Source organism: Eleutherodactylus coqui, chromosome 3 (assembly GCF_035609145.1).
Source record: "Eleutherodactylus coqui strain aEleCoq1 chromosome 3, aEleCoq1.hap1, whole genome shotgun sequence".
In the NCBI taxonomy this organism is placed as follows: Eukaryota; Metazoa; Chordata; class Amphibia; order Anura; family Eleutherodactylidae; genus Eleutherodactylus; species Eleutherodactylus coqui.
This window is the reverse complement of record NC_089839.1, coordinates 255,374,917-255,392,006: the sequence shown is the minus strand read 5'-3', so window position 1 is coordinate 255,392,006 and position 17,090 is coordinate 255,374,917. Positions and strand designations below refer to the sequence as shown.

General features: G+C 41.5%; 1 protein-coding gene across 1 annotated transcript in view; it reads right to left on the bottom strand.

The window, feature by feature from the left end:
• Positions 1 to 16,588, bottom strand: part of LMO4 (LIM domain only 4) — a 37,102-nt gene extending 20,514 nt beyond the window's left edge. Inside the window, exons 1-2 of the mRNA XM_066597320.1 lie at positions 16,211 to 16,588; positions 13,218 to 13,456 (exon numbers count right to left, since the gene is read on the bottom strand). Of these exons, the coding sequence (XP_066453417.1) occupies positions 13,218 to 13,453 (236 nt within the window). The 5' untranslated portion in view covers positions 13,454 to 13,456; positions 16,211 to 16,588. The remainder of the gene's footprint in view (positions 1 to 13,217; positions 13,457 to 16,210) is intronic.
• Between the last annotated feature and the right edge of the window lie 502 nt (positions 16,589 to 17,090).

The window sequence follows — 17,090 nt, the reverse complement described above, 5'->3', positions numbered from 1 at the left end:
AGATAATTAATGGTGGTCTACAACACACAATAGCGAGACTGCAACTGTCCCTCTGCCACCCAGTCGGAATGTACTGCTCTGCCTAGCAGCCCAGCAGGGGTTAATAATGAGTCTTCGCCACTACGAGTGCTTCTCATTACAGCAACATACTTCCTCCTTAGGAAAAAGAAGGAAAAAAAAAAAAAAACTAATTGCCCGGAGTTTTCTGAATCTGATCTTGCAGGAGGCTTGTCATGTTCAAACTACTAATTTGCTGTCGCCACTTTATTGAAAATAGCCTGTAAGTTGTTATTAAATGTATCGACTGAACGACAGGGAGAGTAGTAAAAACTGCCCCTTAAGATGGCTTTTAATAGGAAGCCCGAGAAACAAATTTTGCAGCAGCATCGATTTGGAGAGTTCAATCAAAACTCCATTTCAAAACTAATTAGTCTGAGGCCCGAGATCGCACGCTGACACGTTCCTGCAGAATGCTCAGGGTGGTGGGAGCGGGGGAGGGGGGAGCCCAGAACATGTGGTACTTCCGGACAGGAGGCTCTGGCTGCCAGGCCCCACTGCATAGAGAGGAGAGCCAAGGCAGGGCAAGAATAGGAAATTAAGGAATCCTTAATGGCTAAAATGAGCCTTGCTTGTAACTACTTTCGAGAGGGTTTGTGACATCCTGCTGCAAGTGTAACGAAACTAGCAGCAGTTCTGTACAAGAATCTGCTGCCGCCATCAACCTGCGTGATGTTCTGGGGTATTGTACAATAGCTAGTCGGAAAAGTAAGCCCCATTATAGACATCAGCTTACTATGCAACCTGCTATTTTTTTTGGGGGGTGGGGGTGTTGTTGAAAGCAGAAGTCCCAGCAGTATCGGTCTTGGAGGGCGCACATACTTCTTGGTCTGTTAGTTCAGCTGGACAACACTTAGTTTACAATTCAATTCCTCCTGCCCTTTTCTTTGTGGAGACGACTCGGGTTTATATTCCCACTCATTGTTATAAGGCTTGACACCAATTTGCAGGACTGCTACCCTCTAATAGGTGGCGCTGTTGAGGCATTGTTATAACTGCAATTTGCATATTAAAATTTCCCAGAGGAGCATGGATGTCCTTATAGGTCTCTTCACCCCTGCCAAGTGGTCTCCACAAAGAAAAACTTTATTCATTTCGACCCAATTTCTCTTGGCAAGACACACTACAATATTGGTGGGTTTGGCAGATATTCACTTAAAGGCGCTTTTACACGGAATGATCATTCGGATTCTCATGATCCAGAGAGAATCTGAACGCTTATAGTTCAGTTTAATTACATGCACAGACTGAATGATGAATAAGAATTCTTTCACCTCTCATTCGTCATTCAGTTTCTGAATGCAGAAAACTGAACGAGGTATTGTTCCGTGTAAACAGGTCACTTATGAACGGTCTGCTTACTGTGAATGGAGGCGGATGGACCAGAACCATCCCTGACTGGCTCCGCCACCATTCATTGGCGATGCTCATTCCTTGGTAAAAGTACAGTAGCGATTATCACTCGGACGAGCTGTCAGGCATCTGTTGTCTGATAGACCGCTCCGTGTAAAAGCACCCTGGCGTTCATTTCACATGGACGAATGAGATATCGGGCCGTGAACCTCTGCCCGATATCGAACCTGCTAATGTGCCATGTGCCCATGGATGTCTGTGCTAAAACAGACTCCAATCACTTCAGGAAAGTAGTGATCCTAAAGTGGCGGCGGCCGATCACTGAGTGCTTCCCGTTGTTTTCAATGGGAAACCTTGTATCGCAATCACAATGCTTTCCAAAGCTTTGAAAACAATGCGTGATGCGTTTCGAGGGAACGCCCAAAGATAGTTCATGCTGCCATTTTTTCCCCGTGCCTCGATAAGAGGGTGGAAATAAAACAATCAAACAAAAAAAAATGGCTATGTGTCCCCATTCTAATCTTACAGGATTTTCTTGCCCATGTGAAAATGGCTTAAGGTCAAGATCACACCGCTGTCAAGAGGCTCCAGAAGTACGGAAACCAAAGCAAAGCCCGATAGGCCCCATAATAAGTCAACGGGGTTCGGCGGTGCCCATTATGCAATGGATTTGGTAGAGCACTTTGGCTATTGTTATAGATGGAAGCCACAACAGTAGTGAGATCTGCAGAAGAGTTGCACGTCTATGCCCATCGACCAGCCATGTGTCGCAGTTCAGGTTTCCTAAATGAAGACGGAAGTCTTAGGCTGGGTTCACACAGGGCGGATTTGCCGCGGTTTGCCGTTGCATATTCGCACTGCGGCAAAACCGCTGCATTTGCAGAGCAATGCAGCGCAAATGAGTTTTGGAAAAAAGCTGTTCTCACAGGATGGATTTTTTCCGCACATCCGCAGTGCGGAAATGCAACTGCGGCGCAGTTTTTAAAGAAGCAGCATGTCCATTCTTCTATCTTTTCCGCAGCGCTTTTTTGTCCATAGACCTCTATGGACGCAGCAAAATCTGCTGCAAAAAGTAAAAAAGCGCTGCGGAAAAAAACAGTTGCGGATTTTTCCGCAAAAAAAATCCGCAAGCCAAAATTAACCTTTGAAGCGGTTTTGCCGCAGAAGCAGTTCTTCTGCGGCGAAACCGCAACGGAAAAACCCGCGGCAAATCCGCCCTGTGTGAACCCAGCCTACTGCCAAATTATTGGGAAGGACTGAAGGCAAAAAGTACAATACGGTAAGTTTATAAAACCCCTTATAAATGTTTTTTGCCGTCATATCTAGTAAGAATACTTGGTAACTGTAAGTGAATACTAGGAGTATCTACCAGACTGAGATGTTTGGTGATGTGGTTACATTTTGCAAGTGTAAGCTATTGTTATCTTTTTTCAGCCACTTGAGAAAAAGACTGCAAGTATACAAAAATGATTACACGTATCTTGGGAATATCTATATCAGTAGGGATGCTGTTGGCACCTCTATTACAAGATGCAGCAGGTATCAGTGGCAGGGATCTCAAACTTTCTTTAGTATTGTAAGTGATAGAGAATATATAAGAGTGCCGGGGTAACCTGTAAGATTGCAGGATGGAAGGAATAAAAAAAAAAAACGGAATTACAGCAGAAGTTATTTGCATGTCAAATCTCCAAAACAAGGGCTTCATTCTTTATTTTAGGATAGTGCATGGAGCCATGCAAATAATCCTGCTCTTACCTGTACCTGGCTATGTGTCCAGCGCTACCTGTGCTCACAGCTAGTCCCAATGGCTAAAATCGGGGAGTCAGGGACTATATGAAAGAACAGGCCAAGAATATGAACCAATGAAAAGAGCAGGCATTCTGCAAGATTCCGCTCCCAAAAACACGCAGGCTACAAATCGCTACTTTGTAATGAAACTCCACTCATCAAGCCTTGGCAGCTTCAAGCTCGTAGGGACATGCTGGGATTTGTGGTTGGAGAAGCTACAGAATACAGCGATAGATTATATACAGATTATGGGGATATGCTAATAAATAATGGAGGTTCTATTACATCAATATCCGCTGTGCAGATAAGGATAGAACATTGCGCAATAAACTGTAATATAACTAGTATTCAACGTCATGTTGTAAACAAGCAGCTGTCAGAGTGGTACATGAACAACTATCTTCGTTAGAAGGCATTAAAATGTCATCTATTGTTCTACTGATAGCCGTTTATCACTTAAGTGAATTACTGGACCTTTATACAAGTTTGTAAGCCACATTAAACTTCTGCAGTCTGGTGTTCTGCATGCGGATACAGTCAATTTACCCCATGCCTTATCAGGCTTTAGACCCTTGGATGCCTGTAGGATGTAGAGAGAATGACAATGTATACATGTAACATAAGGGACAGGGATTTTTATGTATTTAAGATGGCATAGGATCCGGGGATTATATCTGGATCAGGACTGGTACGTCGGCTGCTACTGGATCAAGTTCATTTATACTCTAGCCTTGATGCAGAGAAAATTCCACCTGCTAAGGGCTCATTCACACGTGTAATACGGAGTCAATAGAACCCTTTGATTTCAATGGTTTAATTCGAATGTGCTTATTTTTCACATGATTTTCAGTTGCAGGGGGAAAAAAAACTGCATTTCCTATTTTGGTACATATTAAGGACAAAAATAGCCCAATGAAGTCAATGGGAATGCGCAAATACGCAATAAATCCGTATGATACATGCATATTTACACAACCAATGGGCCGTGCTTGTGGGGGGTTTTCGAATGCGTAATTACAAAGCAATTAAGTATTCACGGGTTGAAATCGGGGTGAATGAGCGCTAAGGCTGCATTTATATGTATCAATATTTGCGACAATCCACCCAAGAATGTTCAATCATAACAATAATGCATCCAGATGCTGAACAGAAGGCTGTGTGTATCCATCCTACTAGTAGTAACCCACTGCCATGCTGGACCCCTACAACTACAACAAACGTCATCTGTGATCATAGAGTTGTAATACATACAGTGTATCTCCATGTACTGAGGGCTGTCTAACATGAGCGTATGCTACTGTGCATAATATGCAGTATCAATCTCCCAAGAGACTTTCAATTGTGCCACTCACACGAGAAAAGAAATTGTGGAATGTTCTATCTTGGCACATATGCACGCCAGGATAGTGTGTGGGGATTGGCGGCATGCAGAAGGTATGCATGTCATTGTGTATGTGCTCGTGTTAGGCATGCCAGCAAATCCGGTTGTGTGAGCTTTGCCTAAATAAAGTTGGCCGTTCCCATTTTATAAAGATGAGCTCAAACTGCTGATGTAGGTGGGGCCAGCCAATCATCTCAGATGTAAGGGGGCGTCCCAACGCTCTCCAGACGGAGGGCAAGGATCATGAAGTTGAACTTCAACTTCCAACTTTTTGCTCTAGCAGGAAAAGAGTCGCTAGAAGTTTCTGACAGCGGCTTACTCCACTTCTCGTTCAGAGCTGACGCACACGCGACCAAGCCAAGTGTATAATTGTGTATGGGAGGGGAATGATGGAAGAGATTGCTATCAGTTGAACAAGCCTAACAACTTCTGATGTTTATGGCAAACCTAAAGGCTCGTTTACACGGGATAATTATCGGTTAAAAAATCATTTAAAAACAAGTTAAAACAAATCAATCGTTTAGTGTAAACACAGCCAACGATCGAGCAATGAACGAGAATTGGTTTATAGTTCAATGCATGCAAGCATCAGAATCTTTGTTGGCTCATTCGCTTTCAGTCGTTCAGTCACTGTACTAGTGAGTGAGAACGACTGGAGGTTGTAGAGAGTGAACGACCCAACGATTTACCTGCCTGTATTAACAAGCCTCCATGAGCCATCTCATCGAAGGTCATTTCTTTAGGTGTGAAGGCACCTTTAGGATTGACAACTTTCATAAACTACTTTATATTTCAGTAATAGCTCCATTTTTGGACATGGGGCATTGTCTGGAATTGCAGCTCATCTCTAAGCATTCGCGACCCATGAACAAGAATGCCACTTTTTTCAAAAAAGCAAGTGATTCTAGTCCCATACAAACTCTTTGAGCAACCCTATAAAATCCATTATTGTCTAACCAGAGGTCATCTAGTGTTCTCCCAACTGAAATGTGTTATAAACAGGTAGACCAGGATTGACTAAAATGAAAAAAAAATCTATATAAATAAGTTCACATACATAAAGCGATCAAGTCTAATAAATCCTACTCTTCATGGATGTGCCACGCCTGTAATTCATACATAAATGTCAAGCCTGATCACTAACATAATTAATGATATAAGCCGTAGTGTTGTTGCCATTCCTTCGACTTCCAGGAAAATGTTAATTAATAACTGGTATGGTTTTGTGCTCTATAATTGTAGGAGATGGTGGCCAAGTATGTACATTAGGGAAATAAGTAAGTGATCAACATTATTTCATAGTCTTCAGTGGGCAACCTCCAGCCAATGGAGTAAGCGTGAAGGGGAGAAGGGATGGGACACCTTCCAACCACATGCCTTTCAAATTACCACCATCCACTTTGTATACATTATATGGTAATACATACCAGAGTATAAACCAATAGGGGGCAGCCTACAGACTCCTACATTGTTTAATAAAACAAAATGCTATTCGGAGTCAAATATAGAAGAACAAACAGAAAAAACAAGTTTAAAAACTTTATAAGGACTAGAGATGAGCGAGCATGCTCGGCTAAGGAAATTACTCGAGCGAGCATCGGCATTTTCGAGTAACTGCCTACTTGTCCGAAAAGATTCGGGGGGCGGCGGGGGAACATGGGGGGGGGGGGGGTGGATCTCTCTCTCCCCGCTCACCCCCTGAATATTTTCGGATGAACAGGCGGTTACTCGAAAATGCCGATGCTCGCTTGAGTAATTTCCTTAACCGAGCATGCTCGCTCATCTCTAATAAGGACTCATTCCCCAACAGCAGATTTTGGGGGCAACACTATAGAGGCAGCGATGTTTATTCTATACCGCTAAGTGATTTGTTCTATAGTTTGAAAACACCCAAGACATTTGTTCTTCTGTATATGACACCTTTGGATTTCGCCCTTTCTAGCAGGTGTGGCTTGACTGTCACATGCAAGATGGTTATCAATGAGAAATTTTGACTTACCATTGTGTAGAGTGATTGACAGGTGAGACAGAAAACAGAGCGTGTGATTGTTTTATTATACTCTGTGGTATTTCACACATTTATCATAAGCCACGAGACAGTTTAAATAGGTCTCAGGCGTTGCCACTATGTAAAAACTTCCAACAACTTTAGCAAAACCTGTCAATTGCTAGGAGTGTGACCTAATGTACAGTAAACACCGCGTTCTAAACTAGATGCGCATCACAAACCGGTATCCTTTGTGTTTCGTTCTGGACAGGTACAAGGTCATCATTCCAAACAATCTGTCAAGTATAGCTCATGCTACGCCTTTTCCATCGTGATCACCGAAGAACATAGGGGGCTACACAACCGAGTTGCATTCGGCAACAAGTACAGTCAACAGACCAGAGAAGTCCTTAGTACTTTTTAAACAAGGTTTCTATTGTATGTTCCATGTTGTCTTCACTCCTTTGTACAAAATAACCACCCAAGACCATATTGGCTACACAATACAATGCCATCTATTGTTCTCTTTTAATTGCCTGGATGTTGGTTATCAGTCTTAGTGCATGAAGGTCATTTGTAGGTCAACCCCAATTTCCCTAATGTCATCCAGTATGATATGTTTGCTTTTCCCTTTCTCACGCTCCCTTACGTAAGATTGGTCAATTTTTTTTTCTTTCATGGGAATTTTCACATCAGTCTGTATAAGACCGAATATTTAATTATATCATTTTCTGGAAATTGAAAAATCTCAGTGAATGTAAACCCTTGTAAATGACGAGAAGTAATTGCTTTTCACTTTGAGCCAAGAACGAAGGCAACTATGTAACTGTAGCCTTTTTCTAAAAACTTGTTTTCACAAAGTTTCTGTGAGGCAGGAGAGTTAATTATCTAACCAGGGGATTGTGCAGGACAGTGTTTGATTTAAAAGGCTGGAGGCTTTAGGTGCTCAATTAAGTAGCTATCAGTCTCAGTCTGGACTTTAATGGGCTTTTTCTTCCCCTCCTCTTCAACTCCAGCTATGGGGGGAGATACACCCCAGGTCAGGCTAATTAAAGCCAGGGGACTCCTTAATTGTGATGACAGAAATGGTTTCAGTTTCCTCTGTTAAGGTCTTCAGACTGGAGGAGATCGTTAATATTTTAGCATTTGGGGAACACAATCAATCTCAAAACAGCAAGATGTGCCCAATACAGCGAGACCATTTACAATTACAGGCAGATCATTGTTCTGAATGCTAGATCTGACATAAGAGATTGCCTACATGTAAATATTTTATTTAATGATCTCCACTGCTTGGTGTCACTGGATCTCATCTAATCTACAGAAGCCGCTAGAGTTAATGCAATAAAAAAAAAAAAAAAAAGAGCACACACAAAAAGTATTTCAAAGAGTTCAGTCCGAATGGGAAGAAAATTCATATTGTCTATAGGTTATGCAATAAAGTAACAAAAACTCCAAAATATGAAAGACATCAATACTTAAGTCCCCAACAGTAAATGCTGACATGATGTGAATGAGACGAGATGTAATGTCCATAAAGGAGCCATTTAATTCTTGCAATCGTGATTTGTGAAGCAGGCCAATTATGATGAGTCTTTAAAACTGGCATGAGACATTTGTTAATATTGCTTTCAATGTCTGAAGCGCGTACGAATACCGGCCTCCAAGAAAGGAGTTGCAAAGTGAGCGATGGGGCTGCAGCCCAATAGTCACACCTGTGCAACATCAATAAGGAAAGACGTATTACGGTGTGTTCACACGTGGCAGATTCAGTTCAGAAATTTCTGTGACTAAATCAGTTTCATGCATCTGAATGAGGTTGTTTCAGCAGATGCACGGATTAGGCTGGCTCAGTGGTTAGCGTTGCGACCTTGCAACGCTGGGGTCCTAGGTTCAAATTCGAGCAAGGACAACATCTGCATGGAGTTTGTATATTCTCCCCGTGTTTGTGAGAGTTTCCTCCGGATAATCTGGTTTCCTCCCACACTCCAAAAAACATAAATAGGGGAATTTAGATACTGCGCCTCAATAGGGTCAGAAGAACCCATCAAGTGATGTATATGTATGCGCTGTATAATACAAACAGCTTCATTCTAGAATTTGGACAACTGAAAAACCGGATGTGCCAGACCCTACAGAGTTAGATAGACCCTATTCACTATAACAGCGTCCGTTTGGCTTCTGACATGCCTTCAGGTATTTTATCAGCATGCTGCACTATTTTATCCTAGATCTATGCCCGGGTCTCCAAAAAGGAGCCTCCAGCATTCACATTAATCCAGTCTTACAAATATGGAGATTGTCTAAGCACATAAGGTTCTGAAGGTACAGAAATGTTTACCGTTGCATATACTTTGCATCTCCCTCCCCGATGAAGGCGTTTGTGTATATGTTGAAACGTTGGCATTTTTTGATGGATAGACAGGAAGTAATTGTTGAGCTAATACCTGTCAAGTTTAGTGATCAACCACACATTTCAAAAGTGACGCTCATGTATGACAGGTCGGGCCAGACACAGTACTAGTGACTATTTTAGAACAGTTTAGAGAAGCAGATTGAGCCACAGGACACTTTAAAAAAATATATCCCAGATGTCACTTAAATTATACAGATTTTAGCACCAAATCCTGGCCTAGCGGGATTATTGAGAGTATTGATTTTGGCTAAATACGTAATAAAGTGAGACAAATATTTATAAAGGCCAAGTTATTCAATAGTAATAATATGGTCTCAAACGTAGGAGAAACGGGAGTTAAAGTCCCTACACAAATGCCTGCATATTTAATCAATGCTATTTAATTACCATTTTAATTACATACTTAAGAACTGCCCTGCAGATAATGCCTGCAAACATTGGCCATTCCATATATATATAGCATACTATAAATACCAATTTCTCATTAAAAATGGTCTTAAAAGCAATAATCAGCTTGGCATACCTACTTCCTAACGAACAAATATCCTACTGTTAATAAAAACATTGATCCTCTCCTGGTAGCGTCACAGTCGTTCCTAAAATAGCACGATTGTGCCCGCTTAAAGGGTAATTTATGGGCGTCAAGGTCATATGCATTATTTCATTTTTCATATAAAACACTGTTCTCTAGCGTTAACCGGTTTCATAAGCAATTATATAAGTCTTGCCTTTTCATTTAAGTCCCTTCTGCAGAGGAGTGCAATGCATTAACCTCCAGCTCTCCAGGGGTTAATGGGAGGTGTATTAAATGCTACAAAGTGATGCCAAGAGCCAAGTCCATTAAAGGTACTTCATACTAACTGGATACTAAGGCACCTTAAAAGCTCTAGGAGCTATTGATACTTAGAAAAGGGCTGTGCATAATGGCTGCAGCTACATTAGAGAAGAGAAGGAGAAAAAAAAAATCTGCCAAATTACGCTTGGTTAATTCAGAGTAACAGATCTGCCCCCAAGTGAATTGGAGGCCTTGAATTAATTCTGTTATGACAAATCAAGATAAACGTTCCCCCTAAATTGCATGCGATTTAATTAATTTTTGAGATCCAGTTTTTTCCCCTCTCTCCCAGCTAATAGTTCACATGCTCCTGTGCTGTCATTGTGCTTGAGTGGGCAGACTTCAAAGTGATATTAAATAACCAACTATTAGATTTACCTAGCACGTCCTATTGGAAAAACGCCATTTAATTACCTAGCCTGTTCAATTAAAGGGACAGCATTCCCTGAATATAGCAGCTTGCTGTTGATTACCAGGGAAATTAACTCTCTGCATGATGTCTCTTGGATTCCTTCTAAAGAAACGAGGAGGGGCTCTAGGGGGGCAGCTACCAGACGTAATACTTCAGCAATTACAGTGAAGACCTCTGTCTAAACTGGGATTTAGGACTGGGGCACCAGACACTTAAGTGTTACACCAGATTTTAATTATTTCTATTCATTATCATTGAAAGAAGGCAATGAGCAAGTAGATGTTTTTGACATATTTCCGATATTAACTTTTTTTTTTAATTGGTGGAGGAATACGGGCAGTTATAAACCCCACCAGAAACAATAACCTATGGCTACAAGTTTGCTTGGAAGTGAAAGTTGTGAGATCTGGACCGCAAAGGGTTACCATGGCAAACGTTGTTTAGACAATAACACAACAGGCATTAAACTGTCGTTCCCTATGTGACCCATCAGCCAAGGAGAATCGATAGTAAAGAACCATCAATAGAACCCTATTGTACTGTAAAGATGTAGGTGAACCACTCAAGCTCCTCCTTGGTATTTTAAGTCTCTCTTGCCGATACGGTGCATGTTGACAGGGCAGTAATGTTTAGAGATGCACCAAATCGAAGATTCTGTAATCACATCAACATCTCTCCAAATCCTTTTAATGTTTCCCAGTCATCAGACACTGGCCCTTTAACAGTCTGAATCCTCAGCCCTGGTTAATAATCCCCTCTCTTACAGGCCAATTTTGTTAATTAAATGTTTTGTTTGCAATGCAGCTCTCATTCATTTCGGACACGTCATTCCGAGCAGATCTAAGCCAGGGCCCAGATCTCATTAGATAAAACCTATCAGGACTAAGAGAAAATGGAGGAGTCACTAATTAAAGCTTTTAATTGTGTGTATTCACTGTCAGGCTGTTTTATCTTGAATCTATGATTGTAAGCTACATGTCAGTCTCCCACCAAAAGCACTTTCATTAATGGAAGAGGTGGATTTCAAGCCTCCCCCCCCCCCTTTTTTTTTTTTTACGAAATGAAGGGTAGAGCTAAAGCACTTTGTTTGGCCTTACTCAGAAGGTGCTTTTCAAAGACAATCATATCCTCACATCAAACTCTCAAGATGTTTTGCCCAGCCCCTTACCTTTGTGTTTGACCATTTTGACAGGCCTCTTACTTCTATCATTTAGGCCAACACACCCGATACAGTGTGTAATCAATGCTGCTAACCCTATCAGGATCACCATTTTTAGTCCCTTTTCTCGTATGGAATAGTAAAATATGCAATAATACATGAGAGGATACAGAAGACGTTAACAGCTGATAATGGAACCGGAGCTTTAGTAAATAAGACTCTAACAACAGTATATCCAATGCTCCAATTATCACATGAGCATTACAAAAACACTTTGGGGGTGGAGAAACTTTGGAGTCACAACTTCCAAGGGGCTGTTTATACACAGCAAGTCCGTCGATACAGGTGGATCTAACATAAGACATCCACTGAGATCTTCCTAAACATATCTCAAGAGACTGTATGGCGTAAGTATACAAAAACATATTACGCCATGTGGCCGTGGTACCCGAGTTCAGTACTCATAGATCAGGTTTTGACACTATTAGAGCACGTTACGTACCCTGTGCTTGTACAATCCTTAAAGGCTACAGAACAATTAAATGTATCTCTTCGATAAGTCCGGGTTCTGCTTTAATATCACAACATAGAATCCAAAAAGTGAAATACAACCTCCCACTTAGGGCTCTAGACTGAAGATCCAGCTATGTGAACGATCCCTTATGGTTTTAATAAACATACGTATACAGTAACACTGATGATGAAATCCAGATGATCACACCAACTCTGTAATTAGTACCCAGAGGTTAGTTTTTACAGAACACTGTTTATTGCGAGATACATCTGTAGCATAGGAAGCATTGAGACAGTGGTGTCAATTTTTCCACTTCAAACAAATGGCTCTCTTCCCCCATGTTCTGCTCCATTTAATTAAAATTCTGTCAAGCCTACAGTAGCTCTCGCAGCCACAGAAGTATAGAATGGGCTCCAGTTTGTTAAAGCATGTGGCGATTTCCTAATATTTAAGTCTAAAAAAACCACTTAGTGAAATTAATGTTGCAATCCCTCAATGGCCTTTTCAGCGAGCATATTACTTCTATTTAGCTGATTGAGGACAGTGGGATTCGGCAGGACATAGGTTAGAGCATTTGGACTTCATCATTTTAACACTAAACGAGGTCTACCGTGTTCTTAAATCCAACCGATGGCATATCTAGACTCCAGTACATCCCATACTTCAAGAGCAAACTTGAGCTAGTATCTTAAGGAATAGCTTTCTGCTTTTGTTAGATGGTTATTTATGGACTACTTAAAAGAAATCTTGAAGAGGAACATGTCTAAAAAGTGCAGGGCATCCAGGTGCATCAGTGTATTAAACCATTCGCTTAAATTAAATATGTAATCCTTCAAACTCCTTTCAGTTTAATGGCTTACGAAGCTTGGTTTCACCTGGAAAGATCGCATGGGCACAATATCCTTATTGATTCCCAGCTTTAAAATGACAGTAGGAATCATGATGGGCATCTAATTAATCTAAGCGTACAACTTGTGCAATTAATGGGTTATTACTTAAGATAATTACATCCAGAAGTAAGGAAATGGATCATTTTCTAAAAGGAAAAGAATGTAAACGATGCCCAAACCAGTTTGGTAATTAGGATATTAAACATGTTCCATCATGTGCGTAGAGGGAACTATGTGTAGATAAGATCATAGAAGATTTCACTTATTTTTGAAGAACCATTAACTCTGGATGTCATCACATGATTTGGCTCAGACAATGTTCTGAGCCGTTTTATACACTACTTTCTAGTAACATCAGGAGGGTAAATACCAGGTACACTACTCTTAAAACAAGACATATAAGCCGAATAAGAAGAGACACGTACCTGATGTAGTCATTTCTGCAGAGAATCATTCCACTCTTTGTGTAACATGAGGTGCCAATTTCTCCAAGTTGAGCCTGACAGCATGAACACTTAAGGCATCTACTATGCCAGTAGCTGTCCATGGCATAGAGCAGGAACCGATCTGCAATCTTGCCCCCACAACCAGCGCACCTTTTCCAGGACAGGGTGCTTGCGGTGACAGGGGGAGGCTGGGCACTACTACCTGGGTTCACCATGGTCTAAGAAGACAGAGCAAAACAAAAGAGAGGGGGATAGAGAGAAAAACACAAGTTAATGAGAATGCTCTTCATGGCTTTCTAAAACAGTAGCAAATCACTGGATCCAGCTAATTAATGGAGACTACAAAAGCTAGTTTATTTTGTTTGGGGTCAGTGGTCTCAGTAAGAGGTGACACCTACCAGATCACTTTTACTGATAGTCCTCCTCCCAACTGTCTGAAGTTGTGTCAGGACCTCAGGAGGATATCTTTGAAAAGACATCCTTCAGATATAAAGACGAGTTGATGATAGAAGGCACAGTTTGGTACTAGGGTTGGCATTGCATTTGCCGAAGAAACCTCATTAAATAGCAATAACTATTGCCTCACTAAAGAAGATTACATTTCAAGCTATTCAGATCATTTAGGGCTCCTCTTTAGACATGACCTACTAGCAACAGTGTTTTATCATATTCATCAGTGAGGGGTAAAAAAACTTGTTGGGTTGTTTTTTTTTGTTTTTGCTTGTTATTTTCCCTTTGTCATGCTCGCCATTTAATCAATTTCTTATTATTGTTGGATCAGCTGAAATCTCATTTGATTTCACAGCGATCAATGAATGTCATTTTGGAATTAGGAGCAAATAAACCAGTTGAACTTTAGGAAGCCCTGCTAACTCGCTAGACAAACAAATAACACTTTTGTATCACTAATCTGTCCTTGATCAGCAATTTAAATGCAATGAATGAACACCTTCAAAAGGCTTCCATCTACAGATAAAAGTCAGAAGAGATACAATTGAAGCTAGAGTCTGAATTCAACAGCTGTCAACACAATTGCAGAAGCAGAAAACTACCTTCTCCCTATTACTATAAGTAGTAATATCACCGGATATAGCCACTTCAAACCAGCTTTCCTGGTCTAAGTGAGCATAAGCCACCGAAACCATTCTTAACCCAATAGTGGGACCATCTCGAAAAGTAGGTCTAGATAAACCAAGTTTGCAGATAGTTGTAACGATGCCACCTAAACTTTGTTACTACCCTGGTAAGGTCCACCTGGCTCTTTAACTTTTCTTAACCTTAATTAGACTAAAAGAAGCCAAAATTGAGGTCAGTCCTGTTGCTTAACCCAGTAGACATCACTACATCAAGAAAGAATATCATATTTCAAGAATGACCTAATTGTGTCTTCTAATCAATGGTTTGTGAAATGCCATAATGACTTTATAGCAAGCCAATAATGCCACTTCACTAGGTGAATTATAGATAGACATGATGCTACATACTTGTTTATATTTCCAATTTCACACTTCCATACCATGGAGAAAAAAAAGTTTCGAGACAGCCAGTGAAGTCAATGGCAATATTTGAAGACATTTTGCAAAGGACAGTAAATAAACCACATAATCTGCTATAATCAGAACTGTACCTTTTAAGCTGTAACAAAACACTAGGACTTGGGAAACGGAACCACTCTAAAAGCCATTATCTTTGTGTACCCAAATGCATCATACCTTTATGTAAATTGATTTATCTGATGCATTACTCAAGGAATGGCTTTTGGTAACAATTTCATCTCCAACCCCTAAATGAATCTGCATTTCCTGCCCAGAGTCCACCAAGTGTTTTCATGTCTTTTCTCCCCCCTTCGCTTCGAATTTCTTTTAGAAGGACTGCCTATGACCGGCCTGAATCCTTGTAGAAAGGTAAATACAAAAAAAAAAATAATAAAAGAAACGTGACACTGTGCCAGGCATCCAGTAACCACATTAAGTAAAGCTCTTAAAGACAAGCAATACCTTAATGCTGATTAAATCTACTAGAGATGAATCCTTCTTTACTGACCAGAAAGGACTCTCAAGATAACTTATAGGGAGGGCGCTCATCAAGTTTCATTGCAGTTGAGGAAATAAAAACCTTTTAACTTTAATAGAACTGCTACATAAATTATATAGCCAGGCAATTTAGGGAATGTAGTGGGAAGCCAGTAGTGGCAGCTAGAGGCAAGAGCAACGTCTCCTGTTTAATGGAGATCTCTTGAAGAAGAAGAAGAGGGGAGGAGGGTAATTTGTAATACAAAAAAAAAAAAGAACTATAAGCTGGGTTATAATTAGCCAAGTCAGTGGATTCCCAGTTCAGAGACATAGGGCCACTTTGATCCTCCTGCCACTGTTTCTTAAAAATAAAGGCTTTTCCAGTTCTCCCGTCTGGAAGGCGGGTGGCGATCGCCCAATTTACAATTAAGCTAGGGAATCCTTTCCACAGAAAACAGAGTAGAGGAAGGGGTGGAGAAGACTGAAACCTCCTAGTAAAGCTCTGCATCTAGACCAGGGGGCACATATATCTGCTACTGTCAGAGAATTTCTTCATTATCTCTGCAAGAGTCCCACAACAGAGCAGGAATAAGGGGGCCAACGCTCCTGCACATGATGCCAGGGTAGCTGGAGGGTCACGAAGCCCCAAACTAAAGTGCGCATTCGCTACAGAAAACCCTAAAAGTCTACCTCCTCTCCATTAGCCGAGCAGCAGAATCCAATCTATTGTTATGTCTATACGCAGCCATTCGGAGGTTGATGTTAATAATAATCCTAAATGTTCTTCAATGGGATTACTGACAGGACGTCCAAAAAAAATATGTGCCCCCCCCATGATCACTACTTTAGATGTCAGACCCTCCAGGGACCTGATCACACAGCAGCTCTGCACTTTCTCAGCTTTGTACTTTAGGCTTCCATTAACCCTTGAGAACTCAACGAGATCCAGGCTTTGCTTACCTTTCCCGGTTTCCCCTCTTGCTCAGCAGACGCTGGGATCACAGCACAGCAGTGGGAATGCACAGCTCCAGTAATAGGTTTGCGATCCAAGGCGCAGCTAGCTCCCGACAAGCGCAGATCCTGCGCAATACAACCCGCAAGTTTGCTCCTGATCACTGTTCAACTCCTGGGTCTGGCGCAACGGAGGAGGAGGATGAAGCGGTCAGCGCAGCGGAGTCCACAGTCAGCGCAGGGTGTCCCCGATACGGCGTGCATAGAGCGGAGCTGCAGACACTGGAGGCCCCGGCTCTCTTGCTGCTCTCTCTATGAGCTCTCTGCTCTCTCTCCAGCCTGACATGTGTTACTGACGGAGCTAACCCAGCACTGCTGCCTCCCCAGCTCCTCCCAGCCCAATCCCCTTTTCTGATTGTTCAGGCGGAATAATAAAATGAGCCAAGGGAAGGCCAGTGCTGAGACTGGGGGCTGAGCACAGGATGATGGATAGATCAGGTGCAAGAAGCTTTTTTTTTTCTGCTTTCCCCTCTTTAGAAGTCATTTAATTGAGAGATCCAGTCCTAAGTAAAGATCTGAGCTTCTGCCCATTACACTTGGGGGACATCATGTAACATATTAACCTTCTGGCAGCGATAGGGTTAAACCAGAAGTTTTGGAGGGAGTTATTAAGACAATGACTTTGTAACAATGTGTCTTTGTAGCGGAATGCGGAGTAGAATGTGTGCTGCTGCTGATCCATCTGTGATACGTTGTCACTTAGGACTCTCTCTAGATTACGTGGAAGAAACTTTAGATGACTTTCAAGATAGGAAGCCAAATAAAGAACACAACGTGCATTATATATACCCGCCAAATAGTTTATGGAGATTTGTTCGCACGCATTGCG